Genomic DNA, 24161 nt, shown 5'->3' with positions numbered 1-24161 from the left:
TCTAAGCAACACCGTTGTACCGATTATGGGTCAGTAGCATAGACCAGACCTCAGTGGGGCTGCTTGTGTGGGTAAGGTACAGCAGGGTCAGGCACTAGATCAGCCAATCCTTTGCCTTGTCTTAGAACTGAGCCAACTGACTCCACAGTCTACAAGGGAACAATACACACCTCCCCTGGGAACCACAATGGCTTTAAAAGTCCCATCAAGAGACCCTATCTCATTTCTCTGGCTGTTCTGCTAGTTTTCAAGGCCCTCCTCACATAGGGGATGACATGGCCCGAGATAAGTCTTGTGTGCACATACTGCCCAGGTCTGTAGGAAAAGCAGTGCATGGATTAAAGTCTTATCACTGGGGTGTGCACGTCGGCCATGCGTGGACGTGTTACTATCCTGGGAAAGCAAAGGCTCTGGAGAGAACACAGCCACGGCTTTGAAGATGATTTGGTTTGCAGTGGGACCTGGGTCTCCTGTTCACTTTGGTGGCATTCCTAACCCTTGTGCTGTCCTGTAAGATCTTCATCTTCGTCTTCCTCCATATTATTTCCATTACACTAGTGCCCAGAGGCCCCTCCTGAGATGAGGCCCCTATTGCGCCAGGCCCTGTACAAACATACAGCCCTGTAGCTCACAAGCTAGTTAGATAAGACAGACAAAAGTAAGTGAGGAAACACAGGGCAAGTAACTTCCCCTGCTCAGAGGGCAGGGCTGGACTAGAGCTCATGGATACTTCATAGTTAATGAACTAGGCCTCCTAATTCTCCAGTCTGCTCCTGACTAAACCCTGCTCTGGCCAAGGAGAGGAGAAAGCCCTTGTACATCAGCCCTCCTGGAGACGGCGCCTGTGGTGAGAATTTTGGGTTCCGCATTCACAGGTAAGGCTGCTCTCAGAAGCCAACTTGGCTGTTTCCAGGGTCTGCGCTTTGAGTCTGCCCTGCGGAGAAATGTAGCTGGGCAGGGGCGCCTTTATCTGCTGCTCGAGAAATCTCAGGGCTGGTGTCAGCTGATGAGTGTCAGCGCTGGCCCCGCTGCCCCAGTGCCGGTGGAGAAAGAAACCAAGCACAGAATTTGTTCCCCTTCCCTCCTCCCTCTCAGATTTTGGGGAGGGATGGGCGGCCTGCCCTGTGGAGGAGGTGTTGGGAATCTTCTCATGGTAAGAGTGAGGGAGCCGGATGTGTGGCAAGGAGAATGGACCCGTCCCCTCCCCCAGAGAGGGTGGGGAAACTGGTATGTGGGGGAGTGAGGCCAGACCAGATCTCTCCCCTAGCTGCAGGCAGATGAGAACAGACAGAGGCACTTACCCTGTGCAGCTGAGTCACTCCTGTGTGTAAAGCACCCGGCAGGCAGAGCAGCACAGACCCCAGCCGGAGGCCTGGCCAGGTAAGTGCGCACTGATCCTGCTGGGGCTGAGTGGGTGGGACTGGCTGTGCACACTGGCATGGCTGGGTTTCTAACAGGCCCATTTTCCATTGGGACCAGGTGTTGGTTCTGGAAACTGCCCAGCTCTATGCAGGGGCTGCAGCAAGTGACCAATAACTATTCCTAAGAGCAAAGCTGGGAACAGGATAGCGCTCTACTGTTCCACATAGCAATGGGCGTGAATCGCCGGGCCACTGAGATCCCTTTGGACCAAGGTTCAGCTTCAAGGGCCCAGGAAAGCAGCAAAGATGGGCTAATACTGAGGGCACTAGCTGCAGCTGTCAGACTCTTGTGTTCAGTTCTGTGCTCTGCCACACACTGCATGCATGGCCTTGGCTCAGTCACTTAAGGGGAGACGTTTGGGTGCTCGGTGGACTTCTCAAAGTTGCATAATTCCCTTGGATTTAAAAATAGTCCAGTGAGAGTTAGTCACCTAACCTGCTTAGGCCCTTTGCAAATCCCACTAGGCCCCGTCAGCATTTTTAAGCACCTGAATTCCTTCAAAATACCTGCCCTTCTGCATCAGTTCCCCATCTGTACATCAAGGATCAGTGTTGCCCTAGGTCAGGAGCATAAATACGTTAAAGACTGAGCTGCTCCGATACTGGCAGAGGGTGGGGGGCCTATAGGTGCCAGAGACAGCAAGCTCCATGTGCTGCGGCTTCGCTTGGTTCTTCCTATTCACTCCAAGAGGAGGCTGCAGGGAGGGCTGTGGAACAGGCTCTGTTGTGCACACTCAGGACTGGGCTTTAGGGAGGCAGCAGATGGAATTTAGGGAGGACAGCTGCACTCCATGGAGCAGCCTGGCAGCTGCTGCAAAGGAAGCAGAGTCGTGGGGGGGGCTGCGGGGAGCAGCCTGCGGCAGACTCATACAGCCAGCTCAGACCTAGAGCTGGTGCTACAGAGGAGAGGGGCGAGGAAAGGCAATTGTAACCTGAGATGGTCATGGCAGGCCAGATCCTGCAAGGAGCTCAGCACTTGTGAGGCGCAGGTGCCTCAGCTCTGGCTGAATAGAGGGTGATCCTTGCTGTGACCGATCAGGCTCTGGAGGCACAAACCAGAGGAGATGTGCAGCAACAGCTGCATCCAGCCCTGAGGCAGCGTCTTCAGGGAGAGGCAGTGGATTGAACCCATTGGTGCTGAACGTGTCCATACAAGCAGAGGTGGGGAAAAGTACCCCAAAAGTTACTTGAGTAACCGTTGAGCTGCTGGACAGGGTGGATGGGGTACTTAAGTACAAGTCGCCAGTGTCCCCCTGGAAGACTACTTGAGTACAAGTACACACAAACACACCTGCACGCGCACACACATCACATCTTTATTATACTCAAGTATCCAGAAGTAAAAGCTGCTGCACTTTTACTCAAGTAATTTTTTATGGTACTTTTCCCACCTCCACCTGTAAGTACATGGTGGGAAATTCTGTGTGTTCCCCGGCCTTTCCTAAGGGACCCACACCGCTATCACTGTCAGGAGGTTTATATGTACTCTCCTTTCTCTGGCTAGGCCCCCCGTACCTATGTCTCAGGGTCCAGGACAAACAGTTCAGAGGCTGGAGGTTTTCCAGGTAAAAGGCTCCAGAGCTCAGATAAGGAATGAGAGCAGAATGTGCTAAAGCACCAAATGACCTTGGGAACAGCCTCTTCCTGCAGGGGAAATGACCTGTCTTGAGCCTTGGCTATTTTGGTGCAAGGGACAGAACCGCTGCATACACTGTAATAAACCAATGCGTTGGCCGATCCCCTGCATCCAGGACACTGACTTCGCTGCCGCCAGCAAAGTCACCTGATTCAAGGCCCGTGCCACTGCTAGGCAACATGGCATTGGTGTAACTGGCAAAGGGCTAGAAGCAGATCTAGGGGAGAGGTTCAGAAGTGCCCAAGAGATTTAGGAGCACAGCTCTTCAAAAGCACTGACAGGGTTTAGGTGAGGACTGCATGAAAACCTCTGCCAGCATAGCAGCGTCAGTCAGGGATGTGAAGGGGGATGACCCCTGGCAGATGTAGCTCTTTGAGATTGATAAATGCCCTTAGTGTAAACCCAGCTATACTGGCAAAAACTCAGCAAAGTTGGAATAAGCTAAAGTCACTCTATATTGCTGGGGGGCTTCTGAGTCACTGCACATGCGCAGAATTCGTGTCCGCCACCGGGGTGGCTCGTTTTCCATGGACAATACGCTCTGCCAGAGAGATGCTACAGGTACACCTTTCACCCACCAGGTGCTGCTGTGGCACCAGGACAGACAGCAGCTGGCTCCCCATGGGCACCAACAGTCCATAGAGAGGAGGAGAGGCTGTGTACCTCCTTGCACCCTGCCTGTGGGGCCAGGAACAGACGCACAGGTCTGGCTATAGGAGGACAGAAAGTGCAGCACAAAGGACTGCTAGACCGATTGCAGAGACTGAATATTCAGAAGGGCTAGTGGGAGGACAGACTGAGGCAGGGCGTGAATGGAGGTGGGGTACATGGGCACTGGGTGGGGCAGGGAGATAGAAGCCCACGGGGAATGAGGGATACGTAGAGATGGGCTGCATGGGGATGGGGGCAGGGGGTGTCTGAGTTCAGCTTCAGGGCCACGAATGGGTCCAGAAAGGGGAATCATAGAATCCTAGGGCTGGAAGGGACCTTAGGAGGTCCTTGAGTCCAATCCCCTGCCCAAAACAGGACCAACCCCAACTAAATTATCACAACCAGGACTTAAATACCTCTGGGGATGGAGTTTCCACCACCTCTCTGGGCAACACATTCCAGTGCTTCATCACCCTCCTGGTGAAACAGATTTTCCTAATAGACAGCCTACACCTCCCTCTGTAACTTCAGACCATCACTCCTTGTTCTGCCATCCGTCACCACTGAGAATAGTCTCTCATCCTCCTCTTCAGAGCTCCCCTTCAGGAAGGTGAAGGCTACTATTAAATCACCCCTCAGTCTTCTCTTCTGTAAACTAAATAAGCCCAAATCTCTCAGCCGCTCCTCATAGGTCATGGGCTCCAGACCCTAATCATTAGCACTGCCCTCCATTGGACCCTCTCCAATGCTTCCACATCCTTTCTGTACTTGGTGGGGGGGGCCCAAATCTGGATGCAGTCTCCAGCTGAGACCTCATCAGTGATGAACGTATGAGGGCCATATAAGGACAGGGACAGCTGTGCCTGAGATATAGGGGAGGCTCCCCAGTTCTCTAACCCTCCCTCCCAAAAAGCTGTTTGACAGGTCTCCCACCTAAACCCAGCAGTCTCCGTACTCATAGAACTGGGAGGAACCTCAAGAGCTCATCAAGTCCAGGCTCCTCCATGCATGGTAGGACCAAGCAGCAGCTAAACCATCCTTGACAGGTGTGTTTCTAACCTGCTCTTAAAAATCTCCAGTGTCAGAGATGCCAATGAGCTATTTATTGCAGTGGTTAACCACTCAATTAGGACCTTTTTTTCCCAAATGTCGAACTTAAACCTCTCTTGCTGCAGTTTAAGCCATTGCTTCTTCTCTGTCCTCAGAGGCCAAGGAGAACAATTTTTCTCCCTCCTGCTTGTAACAGTCTTTTATATACTTGCAAGTACATAACGCCTCAAGTTTTAGGCAACTCTGAAATAAGTTGCCAAATTAACTGAAACTGGAATGGTTATAGTGTGTTATGTTGCCAAATAAAATATGCAGAATTTTAAAATATTGTTCACAGATAATATTTTAGACACACAATTCCCCCCCGGGATTAACAGTAGCACTCTGCCCATGTGGGAACCTGGTACCGTTAAACTGTTTAAGTATTCCTAGTGTAGACCTTGCCAAAGGAGCCTGACATTCAGTGGAACTGACCTGCTTTCCCTACCAGCCCATTGACATGAAAGTCAATGGGCCTTGTGCTTTGAAAGCCATTGGGGGGCCTCAGAACAGCTCCACGATCTTTCTCGTAGAACCTGTCAGATTCCGAGACTTGCACTCCGCTGGCCACACTGTGGGAGAAGCTGCCTTGCCATGGGCAGGCCTAACCAGCCAACCCATGGCCACAGCAGCACACAATGGCTACGTCTACACGTGAAGCCAACATCGAAATAGCTTATTTCGATGTAGCAACATCGAAATAGGCTATTTCGATGAATAACATCTACACGTCCTCCAGGGCTGGCAACATCGATGTTCAACTTCGACGTTGCGCGGCACCACATCGAAATAGGCGCAGCGAGGGAACGTCTACACGCCAAAGTAGCACACATCGAAATAAGGATGCCAGGCACAGCTGCAGACAGGGTCACAGGGCGGACTCAACAGCAAGCCGCTCCCTTAAAGGGCCCCTCCCAGACACAGTTGCACTAAACAACACAAGATACACAGAGCTGACAACTGGTTGCAGACCCTGTGCTTGCAGCATAGATCCCCAGCTGCCGCAGAAGCAGCCAGAAGCCCTGGGCTAAGGGCTGCTGCCCACGGTGACCATAGAGCCCCGCAGGGGCTGGAGAGAGAGCATCTCTCAACCCCCCAGCTGATGGCCGCCATGGAGGACCCGGCAATTTCGATGTTGCGGGACGCGGATCGTCTACACGGTCCCTACTTCGACATTGAACATCGAAGTAGGGCGCTATTCCGATCCCCTCATGAGGTTAGCGACTTCGACGGCTCGCCGCCTAACGTCGAAGTTAACTTCGAAATAGCGCCCGACGCGTGTAGCCGCGACGGGCGCTATTTCGAAGTTGGTGCCACTACTTCGAAGTAGCGTGCACGTGTAGACACAGCTCATGAGTGAACAAATCCATGGCAAGGTGGACAACTTGACTGTTACACAGTTTACTTTTGGACCTTTAGAGGTAAGGTCCTACCTGCTCTGTATGGCGAGTAAAGAGTCTATTGAATTTCACATGAGGCAACGCTTGTCTGGTATCTTTAACCCACATTACCCCCTCACACAGCTTGCTGTGTACGTATGGGTCTTTTATTTATTTATTTCTATTGTGGTAGAAACTAGGCATCCCAGTGCTGGCCCAGGAGCCTGTTGCATTTGGCACTGTACAAACCCAGAGCAAAGAGAGGATCCCTTACCCAAAGAGGTTACATGGTGCATTTACATAGCAAAACACTCCAGGCGCAATGCCCCAGTGCTGTAGCGTAGACACTACAGCAATGGGAGGGATGGTCCCCTCTCTGCAGCAAATTCACCTTTCCAAGAGGCGGTAACTAGGTGGGAGAGAGGAAGTGTTCCATTGCCCAAGCCCTGTCTACACTGGGGAGCTGGATCGACGTAAGTTCATTGCTCCAGGGGTGTAAACTCTTCACACCCTTAAGTGATGTAGCTGGGTTGATCTAGCTTTTGTGTGTAGACCAACAATAAGTTGGCAGCTGATCTCCCCGCAGATCTTCAGCTAGGCAGAGGATAGTGCAGCATGTGTGGACAGCACCTAGCGCAATGGGGGTCCTGGTCTGTGCGCATGTCTCCTAGGTGCTAGAAAGATGACACAGCTAAGAATAATGGGTACAGCCTGGGACACATGTTGGTTTCCTTTGGAATGAATTGTTCTGTGTACCTTTAAATGTGCTCCAATCAGACGTCCTTCCCAAATGCCTCATCTTGGTAGCACTTTAATTACATCACAGACTCTAATTAGCCCCACCCCCACCTGCAGGCCCCAGCAAAACGTTCCGTGGTGGTTTGCTTTCATGTAGCTTGTGACAGCCCAAAGTGCCTTTAATTTATTTCTCTGTCTTGCTGTTCTGTTTCCCTCTCCCTGAAAAACAGACTTGGTATTTGAATCAGGAGCCCTCGGAAGCTGAAGAATGTTCTCCCTCCTGGTTTCTTTTTCTTTGCTGGTGTGGGAGGCAGCAGATGGCCTGACAGACAGAGCAGCTCCAGCTGTGCTGGGGAATGTCACAACGCTCTTCCATTTGGCCCAGCAAGACCACTGGGAAAGCAACGTTAATCTTACCAGCATGTCCTGCGAGGAGCTGAGGAAGAAGACGTGGACCAACTTGCGGCTGAAGAACAACAGCTTGCAGGCCTGGCCTGCCTGCCTGCCTGGCGGTCTGGAGGTCTTGGACCTCAGCACCAACTTCTTGCCTGCACTGAGTGGCGGGGAGATAGCGAACTTGCCAAAGTTGCATGCCCTCTCGCTGAAGAACAACCGCATCCAAGAAGTTGCATGGGGCACCGAAGCCCTCAGTAATCTCCAGTTGCTGGACCTAAGTGCTAATAAATTATCCTCTGTGCCATCCTGCCATTCTGCCTACCTGCCGAAGCTCAAGTGGCTGTCACTGGCCGGAAACCCTGTCACTCAGCTCCAACCTCTGTCTTTCTCCTGTTACCCACAGCTGCAGTTCCTGAACTTGTCTACTACTCTACTAGGGCAGGAGCACAGCGGAGGGATCAGCACGATGGCCTTTGCCATGAACGTGTTGCCGGGGGACACCACGGACAGGGCAAGAAGCGCCATTCACGTGCTTGATCTGAGTGAGACCTTTCTGGAGAACAGTAAGTTGGAAGGTTTTTGTGGGACACCTGAGGACTGATCGAACCTGAACCAATGTTAGTGTCCCAGTCAACCGCTGTAGAACTGGAGACCTCCAGAGCTCTCAGCTGACCTGCCAGTAGGATGTAAAATCCTATTTAGTTAGCCACTGAAACGTTAAGTTGAACAGGTTACCCAATTAAACCGGAGTGGAGGTAGCTGGGGGGAGCCAGGCTGGAGCACCCCCACCCCACAGTGCTCCTGAGGCCAATGTGTAAAAGAGCTGCTCTGGCTGGGCTGGCGACCCCTCACTTGCAGTGCTCTCAGGCTGGGCCCACCACAGGACCCACCATGCGTGGGGGTCACTCCAGTGCAGCAGGAGCAGCCCCTTGCCTGAGGCAGGCAGGGAGATTCTCCAGCCCCCACTGGTAGCCCTCATCCATTTAGGGTGAGGCTTACTGGTTAATCAGTAACATCCTTGACTGCTACTGTGAGCCGAAGGTCACCGGCTGCGCTGGTAATGGACTCTCATCCTCTGCTGACCAGGCACAGCGGAGGAACCTGTGAAACCCACCCACTAGTTGGTTACACAAGCACTGGTGGGAATTCTCCTGTGTAGATAAGATGTCCTCAGGGAAGGTGGAGCAATGCATTTCAGCACAAGCCTAGCCACTGGACCTGTCCACGAACAACTCCTCTGTCTTTGTAATCCTCCATCCCTGTCTGCCAGCCTCTGCGATCGTCCAAATCTCAGTCTTGGCCTGCCTGAATTTCTCCCTTTCCTCCTCTTTTCATAGCCAGAGTCTTTTCACAATCAAAGCCTGCCTCCTGTTCTTCCGGGGCCTGCCTTCCCCTCCTCCTCCCCATAGCTAACCCTGCCCCAGGCCTTAGCTCTCTCCTCTTATTATTAGCATAGAATATCAAGGCTTGTGCCTAGATCCAGGCCTCCTTGGGTTAGACCAGGGGGTCAGCGACCAAAATAGCAAGAAGAGCCATTTTTTCCAATGTGGTTATAAAAAAACACTCGGTAATTCAAGAGCCGCAGTGCATGTGAATACAAGATGGTCCTTCATAAAGTCAAACTGTCCTTTTTGTAACCCCTATTTTCAGAACAGCGCACACACACTGATTTGTGATGCGATACATTCATTCATGAACTATCTGCATATTCTATTTCCTCGCACTTTGTATGTTTGTACCCCCGTCTTCCTGACTTTCACTCCCGAACCCTCTCTCCCCCTGAGGACGCAGGAGTTATCCAGTGTTTTGAGACCACACGTTATTTGCTGCTCAGAGATGAGTTGTTCACGTTGGGCTTTTAGATGTTCACCATTTATCAAAAATAATCAGGAGAGTTTTTTTTTATTTTTTATTTTGCGATGACTGCGTCAGGAGCCACAAAGACGTCCTTAAGGCGCCAGAGGTTGCAGACCCCGTGTTACACCTTATCAATCCACAGAGTGACAGGCAAGTCCTGCCCGAAAGAGTTAAGAGTCTAAACAGACAGGGCAGCCCCTTGGCCGGATTATCATTCAAATGGGGGAGTTGAGTTGGAGACAGAGGAAGTGACTCAGGGTGTCTATGACAGAGTTTGGATCACACCCCAATCTCCTCCATTTTCTCCTTTAGCCACAGAACCAACCCTCTTCTCTCTCCCACCCAGACTCCTATAACATTGCATCAAATCAAATGGGTAAAGCAGGTCTGACCCAGGGAGAGTCAGTGAATGAGTAGCCATGGATGTGTAAAGAGGGATTAGCAACCTGCTGGCCGCATGTCTTCATGCAGCCAGATTCAAGGTTTCTTTAGCAGAGGTTCCAGCCCTCAGTCCAACTCTCCGAGTAGCGAGGGTGCTTTGCCAGACACGTGTGCTGCTAAACTGCTGGGGATGACTAACGCCGAGGAATTCTTCTTCTTCTTCTTCATTTGTAATTTTTCATTTTACTTTTCAGGAATTTCACGTTGCTTCGATTTCTCCATTTTTCTCCCTGTCTGGGGGAGGTGGGGGCAGGTCGGTCAGGTCTGGCCTGATGGGAAAGGGACAAGAGCCCCTGGGGAGCAGGTGGCTGGAGCCCAGCCTGTACTCACCACAAAGAGACAGCTTCTGTGCTTTAGGCCCGGGCCCGGGCCCAGGTCTTCACTCTGGGCACCGTGACCTGGTACCTACCGTCACAGCACCACTCTGATTTGGCCTCGCTGGTCCCCTCCTCCCGACAGAGGGTCAGCCAAGCCACATCTGCACAGCACTAGCACACCTGTGTGCCAGGGTGCAATACCCAGCGTGGGGAGCCAGTCCCAGTCCCACAGGAGCTGCTGCGGCAGGGAGCATTTTTCATTTTATTTCATATTTAAAAAAAAAAAGAACGGGCCCCAGCAATAAGCAGCAGAGGCAGTGATTTGTCAGTGAAACCCAGTCCACTGGGGTCTGCTGACTGGCTTGTCCTAAACCCAGCACGGGGCTCTGCTGCTATATCAGTCACCCGGCTCCTCTCTGCTTCAGTTCAGCAGGAGTGGGCCCAACACCTGGCCAGCCTTCGGTCGCTCCACCTTGCAAGGATGCCCTGGTTGAAGAGCCTCGACCCAGATCTGTTCAAGTCCCTGCCCTGGCTAAGAGAATTGAATTGCCAAGACTCCCATGCCCTGAGCGGAGTGAGAACAGAGCTATTCAATGACACTCATCACCTGAACTTTCTCGCCTTCCAGAAGTAGGTGTTTTCTTTGCTCACCCATGTGTTACATGCTGCTGTGGGCTGAAAGTGTCTCGTGACAGCTGGGTCCCTTCACTGGCCCTATTCAGATGACTCCAGGGGAATTACAGGAAAGGTTTGGGGTCTGTAGAGCACAGGGGAGTTACCATTCCAAGCTGTGACATCACCTGAATCCACTGGCACAGCAGAATAGGATTTCCTAGCCTGTGTACCAGCATCTCTGCCTTGCTCGAGCTGATGCAAAGGTGCCAGAAAGACGGCAGATCTCTCCCTCGTGGGGCAGAGCTCCCTTCTGTCGAGGAGCTGCATAGCCAGCTCCTATGCTATTCCCTCTGCAGGCTTTAGCACAGAGGACATGCCAGTACCCGTTAGAGAAGGTGTGGTTAGAATACAGTGCCCTCCAAAGATGGCTGGTGGGCAGGCAGCCTCGTGGGGGGGCCATAGCTACCTTGTGCAGACTACAGCAGCCATGAAGCTGCTCAGCATTTCACCAGCATGGTCATAAAACGGGCCCCACAGTCAGAGACACGACTGACTTCTTCACAAATTGCCAGCCTTCCGGCACCTAGGAGATACTGCAAGCAACACAGAATATGGCCCCATGGGCCAAACTCACATCAGAAACTGCCTGAGGCTGTCTTTAATGAACTCCTGAGCCTGCTGCAGTTGTCGCACGTCAGTGCATGGCTCTTCCCATGCAGCTTTCCTGAGCAGAGTGTGTGTTTTAGAGCAGTCCGTTTCTCTGAACAATAAAGGTCAGAATTCCCTCTCAGCTGCAATGACTTCAGTGGAGATGGAGGAATGGAAGCGAGAATCTGGCCCTACATGCTAATGGTCCTGCAGTTTAATCATGCCTCGGCTGTGGAAAACCCCAAGTCCCCCTTGCCCTCCTTTGGTGTATTTAGCCAAGACCAGGCTCAAGTGCTCTAAGGGCATTTTTTTCAAGTATTTTTTCTGCAATCACAGAGTGAGAAACACCTGGTGTTGGAACTGGCCATAAGACACATGAGATATTGTGAGGCTCATGATAAAATTAACAAGAGCTGGTAATGGTGGGTGGGACTTAGCCAAAGTCATGCATCAGGTCGCTAGCATAAGCAGTTGGCGGTTGTTTCCACTCCACTCCACTTTGCTAGACTGTACGTCACTACTGGTGTCCCTAGTAACCTGTATTGCGGCAGAACCCAATGCCAATCTCTTAAAGGACCGCTATTCCACTCTAACAGCAGCAATGCACTTTTAATTGTTGTCTGGCCGGGCATATTGTTTCTTTAAACCTGAGGCACGAAGGTTTCTAAGCGGAAGCTGTGCAGCGAAGCCGAGACACACAGGAATTCTTCCTTCCTGCAGAGTTTCTTGTTCAGTGTTCGGACAAAGCCATTCCTTGATTCTTTACAAAGAAAGGCTCGGTGCTAAGTACGTATTTTGCATCATTTACCTGGTGGGTTACACAGCCGTGAAGTAGTTAGAGACACAGGTATAACATGAACAGTGAAGGCAATTTACCAGAATGAGTTAGGGCTGATTAGAAAAGGATTTAGTGGATATTGCTGAACATCCTTTAAGGCATCGCCCGTGAATATGAGTACAGCAGAAAATGAAAAAACAAAACAAAACAAAACAGGGCATAGGATGCATGAACACAAGTTTAGGTGGTAGTGAATGAAGAGAAGATTAGACTCTCTTTCCAGCTACACTGCTGCATTTGGGTACAGAATTCACACAGTGCTATACAGAAGATGGATAAGGGAGGCCTCCTTCTACGTGAAGCTTAAGGTCTTAGAACGAAAAGGCACAAGAAGGTGCAGAGCCATCTACAATGTTACTATCTCTGAGTATTCAAACTCAGAAGTGGTGCTGTAAAACTGTGGATTGACTTAAAAATCTGAAGTATCGGAGGGGTAGCCGTGTTAGCCTGGATCTGTAATAGCAACAAAGGGTCCTGTGGCACCTTATAGACTAACAGAAAAGGTTTGAGTGTGAGCTTTCATGAGCAGAGACTCACTTCACCAGCATCTGATGAAGTGAATCTGTGCTCACGAAAGCTCATGCTCAAAACTTTTCTGTTAGTCTGTAAGTTGCCACAGGACCCTTCGTTGCTGTTAAAAGTCGAGATTTTTAGAACAATAAATGTGGCGTGTTTTTTCTTTATCTTCTGGTTTCTGAAACAGTAGGGGGCATTCAGGTCACATTTTCAAGTTTCTCTCAGCAACTAGGAGGGCTCAGAAATGAATGCTGAGATTCTCGTTATTCTCTGTGCCCCAGGAGCAGAAACTTTCAGAAAAACAGCAAATATCATTACAGCTGGTAACACTGTACCGATGAGTTAGAGACCTGCACAGTTACACAATTTGTATTTGCAGCTGATCAGTGATCCACAGATATGGTTTTTTGGATATAAAAGTAAATAGCTGCAGATTTGCTCTACCCGTGCTCTACCAGTGAAGAAAACATAAAGTAAATGACTGGCTTGCAGGAATTGAAGCTATTCCCAGCATGGGGTGAAAGGGAGGCTAGAGAGTGAACTGGGGTACCCATAGATCAGGAGATGGGGAGTAGAATTAAATGAAAGCAGCGGAGATGATGGGTTCAGAGATAAGACAAACTTTAACAAAGCTAAGTTGCTGGCTACAAGATGCTTTTTCTTTCCAGCTACCATGCCAACTGCATTCAGGTTATGCCTTTAGCTAAGTTTGCAGTAAGTAAAGTGTGACTCTAAATTGGGGCAAATGTGATTTGTGTGTGAGGGTGATAATGTGAGAATGAACTTGGTTTTCCTTGGGGAGCGGGAAGACATTAGAAATCTTCTACGAGCCAGGAGCAGATTCCGGCCACCACAGGGAGCAGAGATGGCTGCCTGCCACCCCCTTACGCAGACCTGACTATTAAAGAACAATCCAGACGTTGGGCCTTAGCTGACACCTACTAAAGATTCTCATACTTTTCATCTCCTAGCTGTAACCTGAGTTCCTTTAATTCCTGGAATATCATCAACTCATCGGGTAGGATCACAATCAACCTGTATGGAAATCCTTTAGAGTGCAATTGTGGGCTTTCCTGGCTGCTTTTGCATCCTGGAAGAGTTGTGCTGCAAAGGTAAATGACCTGTCAGCTGCGTATTACTCCTACAACAGGAAAGGGGGTGAGAATTTAAGGATTAAGTTGAGCCTGTTTACTGCAATTTTTGCTATACGTTATTCATGGATGATGTAGTTTTCCTGTTGAAATGCAACCCCCATCAAGACTACCACCATCTGTTCCTATCTTCCTGAAAGGACAGACATCTAAAGTAAAGCTCTCCTCAAGACCAAAGACTGGGCTAATTATAGGCGAAAGCAGCACTATCCTGTTAACATAATCAGAACTGTAAAATGATGGCACTACAGATAATTTATTCTCTGCCTCCCCATTAATACTTTACTGTGAGTACAGATAAAACAGAAGATAGCTCAGTGGCCTTAAGGGCATCGTTCGGTATCAATCAGGAGATCTGCAGTCAAATTACGAGCACAGATTCCTGAGCCAGCAAAGAGCAAGGATGCTGTGGAAGTAACTACCCATCACTCTACATTGCCCCCTGCTCTCTGATTTGAAGAGGCATTACTCCACTTTGTTTTGGAACAAAAAAGCAGTCAAGTAGCACTTTAAAGACTAACAAAATAGTTTATTAGGTGAGCTTTCGTGGAACAGACCCACTTCTTCAGACCATGGCCAGACCAGAACAGACTCCATATTTAAGGCACAGAGAACCAAAAATAGTAATCAAGGGTGACAAATCAGAAAAAATATTATCAAGGTGAGCAAATCAGAGAGCAGAGGGGTGAGGTGGGGAGTCAAGAATTAGCTTAAGCCAAGTATGCAAAAGAGCCCCTATAATGACCCAGAAAATTCGCATCCTGGTTCAAACCACATGTTAATGTGTCAAATTTGAATATAAAAGGGAGTTCAGCAGCTTCTCTTTCAAGACTGCTGTGCAAATTCCTCTTCAGTAAGACACAGACTTTTCAGTCATTAACAGAATGACCCACTCCATTAAAATGCTGACTGACCACTTTGTGAATCAGGAGTGTTTTTATGTCTGTTTTGTGCACATTAACTCTTTGTCTAAGGGAGTTAGAAGTCTGTCCAATATACAAAGCATCTGGGCATTGTTGGCACATGATGGCATATATGATGTTAGTTGAGGAACATGAGAATGTGCCCGTGATTCTGCAAATAACCTGATTAGGTCCAGTAATGGTATCTCCAGAAAACATGTGTGGACAAAGCTGACCTTCTGGAGTGTGGCATCTTGATTAAGGGTAGGTTGTAGGTCTTTAATAATTCGTTGCATTTGTTTGAGTTGGGGGCTGTAGGTAATGACCAGTGGTGTTCTGTTCTTGGCTTTTTTGGGCCTATCTTAGAGTAGCTGGTCTCTGGGTATTCATCTGGCCCTGTCAATTTGTTTTTTTATTTCTCCTGGTAGGTAATTCAGGTGACAGGCCTGTTACCTCCTACAGACAACCTCCCAGCCTTGTGAGGATTCTCACCAACAGCCACAGTCTATACTGCAGGAACACCAGTCCTGGAACTTTTCCTTGCAACAAAGCCCGCTGCCAGCTGTGTCCACATATCTATTCTGGAGATACCATGACTGCACCTAATCATGTTATTCACAGAATCATGGGCACATTCTCATGTTCCTCAACTAACATCATGGCTACGTCTACACGTGCACCCTACATCGAAGTAGCTTATTTCGATGTTGCGACATCGAAATAGGCTATTTCGATGAATAACGTCTACACGTCCTCCAGGGCCGGCAACGTCGATGTTCAACTTCGACGTTGCGCAGCCCGACATCGAAATAGGCACAGCGAGGGAACGTCTACACGCCACAGTAGCACACATCGAAATAAGGGTGCCAGGCACAGCTGCAGACAGGGTCACAGGGCGGACTCAACAGCAAGCCGCTCCCTTAAAGGGCCCCTCCCAGACACACTTGCACTAAACAGCACAAGATACACAGAGCCGACAACCAGTTGCAGACCCTGTGCATGCAGCATGAATCCCCCGCTGCAGCAGCAGCAGCCAGAAGCCCTGGGCTAAGGGCTGCTGCACACGGTGACCATAGAGCCCCACACGGGCTGGAGAGACAGCGTCTCTCAACCCCCCAGCTGATGGCCGCCATGGAGGACCCCGCAATTTCGACGTTGCGGGACGCGGCTCGTCTACACGGTCCCTACTTCGACGTTGAACGTCGAAGTAGGGCGCTATTCCTATCCGCTTATGGGGTTAGCGACTTCGACGTCTTGCCGCCTAACGTCGAAGTTAACTTCGAAATAGCGCCCGACGCGTGTAGACGTGACAGGCGCTATTTCGAAGTTACTGCCGCTACTTTGAAGTAGCGTGCACGTGTAGACGCAGCTCATATGTGCCAACAATGCCCAGATGCTTTGTATATTAGACAGACTTCAAACTCTCTTAGACAAAGAGTTAATGGGTACAAAACAGACATAAAAACACTCCTGATCCACAAACCTGTCAGCCAACATTTTAATGGAGTGGGCCATTCAGTTAATGACTTAAAAGTCTGCATCTTACTGAAGAGCAATTTTCACAACAGCCTTGAAAGAGAGGCTGCTGAACTCTCTTTTATATTCAAATTCGACACATTAACACATGGTTTGAACCAAGATTGGAATTTTCTGGATCACTACAGGGCTCTTTTGCATACTTGGCTTAAGGTAATTCTTGACTTACCGCCCCCCCCCGCCAGCCCTCCTACTCTCTCATTTGCTCACCTTGATTTTTTTCTGATTTGTCAACCTTGATTACTATTTTTGGTTCTCTGTGTCTTAAATATTGAGTCTGTTCTGGTCTGGCTATGGTCTGAAGAAGTGGGTCTGTCCCACGAAAGCTGACCTAATAAACTATTTTGTTAGTCTTTAAAGTGCTACTTGACTGCTTTTTTGTTTTGATAGTGTATAGACTAGCACGGCTTTCTCTTTGTTTTGGAACCTGATGCTTTGAGTATTTTCCCTTCAGCTTTCACAGCTGCTTGTTGAATCAGACTTTTATCCCTCCCAGTCAGGGGATATTTGCTGCACCTTGCAAAAAGGACGCAACCAAGATAGTAACATAAAAAAAAAAATTAGCCTTAAAGTGCAGAACTGTAGTCAAAATTTCCTGGCTCTCGCCCAATTTCGTGTGAGTGAATAGGTTTGATTGGCATTAGCAGCTCAGTATCTGATACATTTCATAGACGCTGCTGCTGTTAGTCTCTGCTGTTTGAGTCTCTAACTTAATTTGCTTCATTCCACAGGGCTTCTGACACCACCTGCTACACAGCCTCAGAAGACAGAGAGATGCCTTCATCATCATCTCTTTCGCTGTTACAGCTCTATAACAAATGCCAGGCTGACAGAAACACCACGTTCCCCATATCAAACACTCAACCTCTCACAACAGAAGAGTCTTCCGTCCTCCCTACTGACAAACCCACCACTGTAGCTGCAGTGATGGACTCTACTCCATTCACCAAAGAACTTTATAGAAGCTCCTTGATGCCACAAAACCTAAGTGTGCCGCAAACAGCTCAAACAATGAACAGCCCCATAAGTGTGGACATTTCACCCAATTCTACAAACCATCCCTCTACTGAAGGAGCAGCAGCCCCCTCTTCGACAATCCTGGGAGAGCTATACAGTGACTTCTTAACTCAGCAAAGTACTGTGAGTATAACCAAAACAGATCCTTGGAAGAGCAATGCCACAGCAACCAATGCCGTGTCCCACCAAGAGGAAACATTCCACCAGTCTACTAATAATTCCATTCAAGTGACAGGGCTAACAGGAACACAATCTCTTCTTTCTCCTGGCACAATAAGCCCATCTCAGATAGATCAACTGTTGCAAAATCCCACAAGGACAAACCCTGTTCCAAATCCTAGCCATGCTGTAATTTCAGGGCATTATGTAGATGATTACGATGATGATCAACCAAAGGAAGCTGCAACTCAGCAAGTAGTCTTTTGTGGTTATGACCCCTGCCAACATCTCCAAAAGCCATGCTCTGAACTTCAGAGGTTGTCCCAGTGCTTGTGTCCTGGAGTGTCTGGCGACAACACTATTCCGGATCCACCCAGGCTCAAGGAAGTGTCTGAAACAACAGATACGTCAGCACAGATCCACTGGTGTGCCCCCAATTCAGTCGTCAATACTTACCAGCTTGTGTACCACGCCAAAGGCAGCGAAAAGAGCCAGCTCCTGGTTGCTGAGATCTATCCCACGGCAAGGAAACACACACTGTACAAACTTTCACCAGACACCACCTACAGGGTGTGCGTGATGGCTTCTAACAAAGCAGGGTCAAGCCAGACAACAAAGGAGACCATCTCAGGCAATCCCTGCACCCACTTTACTACAAAGCCCAGCTACAAATCCATCTTTGCTGCCTTGTCCCTAACCACCGGGGTCTTCCTAATCACCACCATCGTCTTGTCGGTGTGTCTGTACCAGAAATGTAAAAAGCCTCAAGCTGAGCGCTACAGCACACACCTCGTCTCATACAAAAACCCAGCATTTGATTAACCCTTAAAAGAGCAGCCGTGTAATTAGCTCCAGGCAGTTTTGTCAACCACTTCTGCAGTAAACCATTTTGAAGCAATGCATATACATGGAATCCAGCTACTCACCTGCTTACGAGTTTGACACAGGGCTGACTTTATCCCTCCTGTAACTCTAATGAAAGTACACAAGGGACATCCGTGGCCCTGAATGCTTTATTTTGTTGCAACAGGACCATCCGGGCTGCTTCTGAGATCTTTACTTTCCATTTGCAACCGGGAAGCAGGGGGAAGAGAAGAGATGAAATAGCCAGATGTGGCAGAAGGAAGTTCCTTGCCTATGGTGCTTCTCAGAACTAATCAAATGTAGTATTGAAACATGCAGAAGAAAAGCCCTGATGGAAATAACCCCTATCATGTACACGATGCTGATCATCTGCAGATATCACTGTTTTACACAGGCACGAGGGTGAATAAATTTTAAAAACAGAAGGGATCATTCCAATCACACTTCCCACAAAACAGTGGTCATAGAATTTCACCCAGTGACTTGTGCATCGAAAGCCTCTAATTACTGGATGGAAAAACATCCAATGTCTTCTCACTATTCCCTCAGTAAAGATTGGGAAATTACCAAGAGGAAGGGCTCAATTTTATTTTAAAAGGTCTTTGGATGCTTAATGATGCAGAGAGGGGCATACTGGAATGTTCAAAGGCTGCATCATTAAGCATCCAAAGACCTTTAAGATATCTGGCTCAAAGTCCACAGCCCTAACTGGGTGTCCAAATAGCAATGGGCCATTTTTCCAAAAAGCAGTGCGCACAAATCCTCTTGCACCTTTAAAAATCAGGCTGCTTTATTTAGGAGCCTAGTAGTGGACTTAAGAGACTGAGGTTAAGCATCCAGGTTTGGAAATGTGGGCCTTTGGGTTTTTTGTTTAAATGCCTACTCATCCCTCAAACACTTGCTTGAAAGTATCACCATCCCTGCCTGGGGTTAGGTCCACACAACAGCTGGCTGGTGCAGCAGGGATTTAGCTGGGATCGTACTGGGGTAACTAGACTGACTCCTGCTGCCATGGCTACATTGTTGCGAGGAGGCACTAGCAGAGTACACTTATGTTTATTTACCTGAAGTGGGAATTAAGCTGCTGGTGTGTAAAATGTATACTGATACTCCCCACATGTCCACTAGCAAAACTAGGGATCGCCAGACTTCACATCTCTCGTGGAAGTGGCAAAAAACAGCAACATGAAAAAAAAAATCTGTGTGTTTTAAATGCAATAAGCAAACAAGAATCACAAGCCCAATAAAAAAATCTTTTGCAGATCATCTCTAAATAGCCTACTTGGTGCTTTGTGTGTTAGAATGCTGCCTTATTGATTTTGCCTCTGTGGTTTTATGCTACTCCACCATGCTCCTATTGCTGCAGAAAGCACATAGTTGTAAAGGAAGGTTAGTACGGGAACCTGACAAAGGCGCACAAGTGTAAATTTTATTTGCACTTTTTCCGTCGGGGCTATTTGGAAGTCAATAGAAAAATGTAACTGAAAAACCAATGACTGGAAATCAAGGGTGAGAACTAGCTTGGGGGCCCTTCCGTGCATGGGGCTTCATACGCAAAATGCCAGCTGACCTCAATGGGACTGGTAAATGTGCAGCACCACTCAGAATCAGGCTCCTTAAGAGGAAGATCTCCAGAAAAAATATCGGGACCTTCTTGGGGCAGGGATAGTCTCTGTCCCACAATGGGGATTTTGGGACTCCTAGGTGCTACCACAATATAAATATTAAAACAAATGTTGTCCATTGCCTCCAAAATGAAAGTAAATGGCTAAAATTATAGCATAGTTCACAATAATCATCAAAAGAAAGAAAACAAGTGAGTTATCACCATGATAATATCAAACCCCTGATTTCATCTGCAAAGTTAGTAGACTGGTGATATACTTGGAGTTGACTGGGTCTATCACTATTACATGATGGTACAAAACTGATTATCATCACAACCTCACAGGTGTAGGGGTTGAGATGAAGTCTTACAAACTGCTATCGTGGCCACTGGACATTTAGAATGAGATTTTCGAAAGGTGCCTATAGGATTTAGTTTCCAAGTCCTTTAATCTAAATATAAATTAGGCATCCAAATCCCTCAAACAGCTTTGCAAATCTCAGTCTTAAAGCCCCCAACACCTTGTTCACAAGAGACTGGAGTTATCGTGGTGGTTGATCAAGTATTTCACCCATAAAATTGTTCAGGTTTTCAGCTACAACCCTTCATTCCAGAGGTGATGCAATTTGCTGTATGGATATAATCTGTGAAGCTCTTTGGGATCCTTAAGGACAAAATACTACATAAATGCAACAGTATGTGTGTTCTAGTGGTTATTTTTACCATGGGGGGAAAAAAAATCACATGCCCTGTAGAAATAGAAGTAAAAACCAGTATGATAAATGACCACAGTCTTGTCCTTCTTTTAAAATCAACAAACAAGTATACAATAAAGTCAGGACTTTTTTTTTTTTGCCTACTTTTGATTGTGGAGTAAAGCATGGGCATTGTTTTATACAATAGCTTAGGGGCATAACAACAAAGTATCTTTTGAAGCATGTACTCTGACGTCAAAATTGTTGGGTTTTTCATTCCAAGTCACAATCCCTAATGGCTTTACTCTTTCATGACAGCCACCACTTTTGGGTCCCAATTTTTTTCCCGCCTGCTTCACTTCATGCCATGCTCATGCCTTGCAGAATACCTTCTATACCACTCAGTCACCAACGTCGTCTGATGAAGCATCTGATGAAGTGACTCTGTGCTCATGAAAGCTCATGCTCAAAACTTTTCTGTTAGTCTATAAGGTGTGACAGGACCCTTCGTTGCTGTTACAGATCCAGACTAACACGGCTACCCCTCCGATACTTGTCACCAAAGTCAGTTATCCTAACGTTCTATAAACTACATCTATAGTAAAGGTGACTTTAAAATGAGGGTTGTACTCTCTTTTGCTTCTATGGTGAAGAAAAGGAAGCATTAATCCTACTTTTTTCAGGCCTGGCTTCTCTGCTTTTGCTAAAATTTGCTAAGAAGGAACTGAGAAACCGTAGCAGGCAACAGTTCAGCTGTGAATTGAAGGACCAGGACGGTTGAATCTTTGTTTGTTTGTTTTCCTTGGAATTGTTCAGGACAGAGATTTGTAAGGTGTTTGTAAAAGTGCCTAGCGCAATGGGATCCTGATTGGAGACATTTGTAATACTGTAAATAAAAACAAGTAGTGCAAACAAAAAGGCTTGTAAATAGCAATGCATTCATTCTTGCAGATTAGTTCCTAAAAGTGAGAAAGAGAGGGATACAGTAAGAGGAGGAGCGAGAGACAAGTGAGGTTAAGTATCAATTAAAATTTAAAAAGCAAAGGGCTTGAAAATTAGATTGAAGACAGGGATTTGTAACTGCTTGTGACAATATTTAACTTAAAAAAAAAAGGGAAGAAAAAAAAGAACAACCCTTCCCTCAGGTCACTAATGAGCTAGAGGAAAATTTCTCGGATCTCTTTAAAATAGGAATTAGAATGAGCATGGGAAGTCACCATAGGGCAATGCAATGATACAGGCCTGAGCAAATCTGCCTCTGCACCAATAGCTGCACTGCCGCTGAAGAAGAAGCGTGCCATAGGGCTGCTAAACACGGTGCTGTAGGCTTGTGAGCTGACAAGAACACAGTGCCCCGTATAAATCAAGAGGGACTGAACATCTGCCATGAAGACTACTTGTCTGGCACTTTTTGTTGCAGTTGGTGAACATGGGGGACTACGCTTGCAGTCTCCTTTCTAAAAAGCTAAGCAGCAGACATGTAGCACTTTAAAGACTAACAAGGTGATCCATTCAGTGACGCGCTTTCATGGGACAGACCCACTTCATCACTGAATAACTACATCACTGAGTAACTGCATTTCTGCTGCTTTGTTTTGTTGGGGTACAGACTAACATGGCGACCTCTGTTTCTAAAAAGCTGTCAAGCACATTTGAGCAAACATTTAGGTAAGCTGCTCTTTGGCGCAAAAGTAGCTCCATATCCTGAAGACAGCCCCATACACATAGCCTTTTATTTTACTCCTGAGTACAGAGATTCTACGCCCCGCCCCACCTACCCTCCACCCTCCAAGTGGGTGCCACACTGTCTTTCTGCACTAGCTGCGAAGTGTTCAACTAGTGCTTTGGCTTTACCCCTTCCAGCAACATGCAGCATCCAGCCACACGACAACTATTCTGTACAAAGAGTTCCAGGTGACGGGCACAAACAACAAGCACAATCACCCTACTCACACAATGTCTTTGTGTATTTTTGCAGCATCAGAGCTTTTCTTGTGTGATCTACGCAGAAAGATCAGTCACTTAACATGAAGGGACATCAACCTGGTGGCTTAAAGAATAGAACGGAGGCCTTTATACAGCTGCAAACAGCACAAAATGAATATACTCCATGTCGTACGTTCCCAAACTGGGGAGCGTGAAGAAATTCCCAGGGGCGGGGGGCACCAGGTTACCCCGCAACCCCATCAATCCCCCACACTCCAAGAAAGAGCCCATGCTGGCATTACCGCCTGCAAAAATGGAGGTAGCGTTAGCTTCCTGCAGTGTGGAAGTCTCACAGCTGCATGCCAGAGCCAGCATTTCAGGAAGCGCCTGCTCCCCAAACAAACGGTGCGTTTCCCTGAAAAGCCGGGTCTGCTGCTCGCTGGCAACTTCCTTCTGCCTGCTGCCTTCCTGCGTGGAGGGTGTGGGGGAAGTGGGAGTCCCAGGTCTGCGCCAGCCCCAACTGCTTCACCAGCACGTGACTGCTGTGGGGAGCAAGGAGCAGGACGCTTGCTGCCTGTGCAGTTGGAGCTGGCATGGACCCAGGACTTCCACTCCCTGCCCCCACGCAGGAAGGCAGCAGGCAGAAGGAAGTCACCGACAGGTAGCAGATTTGGCTTTTTAGGAAACGCAGCAGCTATTTGGGGAGGGGAAGCAGTGTACGTGCTTCCTGAGACCCCAGGCCTGGCGTGCAGCTGCAGGACCCCCAGGTACCAGCTGAGCTGTCCCCTCACCTTGCCAGACCCTCATGAGTACAGGTTCCCTGCCCCTCCCATAAATAAAGACAATGCTGAAATGTTTGTGTTGGACATATTTAATTTAAAAATTTAACCTGGCCAACAAGCCCCCAAACGGGGCCAAGTCCCCATCTGGCCATAGCATCATAACACCACTGCATCCTCACACACACCTCAATCTGGAGCCTATCATACACCAGAATCCCACTGTCTTGAGCTTCTCACATCGTGTCTTCTGCCACAACACTACTGTACAATCCACACACTGCACATCTGTGTCCTGAGCCCCTCATACGCCCACCCCACCTGCCCTGAGCCCCTGCACCCTTACATCCACCAGCCTATGATTTGCTCAACCCCCTCCAGCCTGAAGCCCCCTCCCTGAGCCAGCAGCCTCTTCTCCACCTCTTCCTGCACCCAAATTTCCTCCCAGAGCTTGTGCCTTTCACCCCCCTGCACACTCAAATCCTCCATTCCTTCCCCAGAGCTTATACCTCCTGCTGCAACCCAGTGAGAGTTAAGTAAGGGCTGGGAACAGCACATGATGTACAGGAGGAGAACGGAGAAGAAAGGGGTGGGGTTTGGGGGCTTGCCCTGACATTTAAAAAGTGATCTTGGGTGTTAAAAGATTTGAGATCACTGCCATAAAAATTTTTTTACTTTCAAATTTCATACCAAAAGATATGATTTTTTTCCCCTTTCGACATGTAGGGGTACCAGTTCAGTTGGTGGGGAAGCAGGAGAATGATGTAGAAGGCAACGGAACTTTTTCAAACCTTCTAGCATGCTCGTGGGAGCATTTGGGAGTGTTCTATCATGGGGTAGGTAGCTGGTCTTGCACGGTTACTTGTGGTGGGGTATATATAAGGCAGCATGTGTCCATACATAATAGTAGCAGTAAATAACCATGATAGTAGTAGTAAATAAATGTTTCTAATCAGGAAAATTATTTTTATAGATTTTTTAATT

The 24161-nt window shown here is 48.2% G+C and overlaps 1 protein-coding gene across 2 annotated transcripts; it reads left to right on the top strand.

The window, feature by feature from the left end:
- The first annotated feature begins 1189 nt into the window (after positions 1-1189).
- LRRN4 (leucine rich repeat neuronal 4) lies at positions 1190-21362 on the top strand. Of its 2 annotated transcripts, XM_074988458.1 has the most exons (5): positions 1190-1380; positions 7145-7873; positions 10351-10555; positions 13514-13654; positions 16863-21361. In XM_074988458.1, exons 2-5 carry the CDS (start codon positions 7183-7185, stop codon positions 18127-18129), a joined length of 2304 nt encoding a protein of 767 aa, XP_074844559.1. In that variant the 5' UTR covers positions 1190-1380; positions 7145-7182; the 3' UTR covers positions 18130-21361. The 2 variants fall into 2 exon arrangements, with proteins under 2 accessions (XP_074844559.1, XP_074844560.1); XM_074988459.1 differs by lacking the exon at positions 13514-13654 and having other exon boundaries at positions 16863-21362.
- The last annotated feature ends 2799 nt before the right edge of the window (positions 21363-24161 follow it).

Source organism: Carettochelys insculpta, chromosome 3 (genome assembly GCF_033958435.1).
Source record: "Carettochelys insculpta isolate YL-2023 chromosome 3, ASM3395843v1, whole genome shotgun sequence".
Taxonomy (NCBI): domain Eukaryota; kingdom Metazoa; phylum Chordata; order Testudines; family Carettochelyidae; genus Carettochelys; species Carettochelys insculpta.
This window is presented reverse-complemented; position numbering and strand designations above follow the sequence as displayed.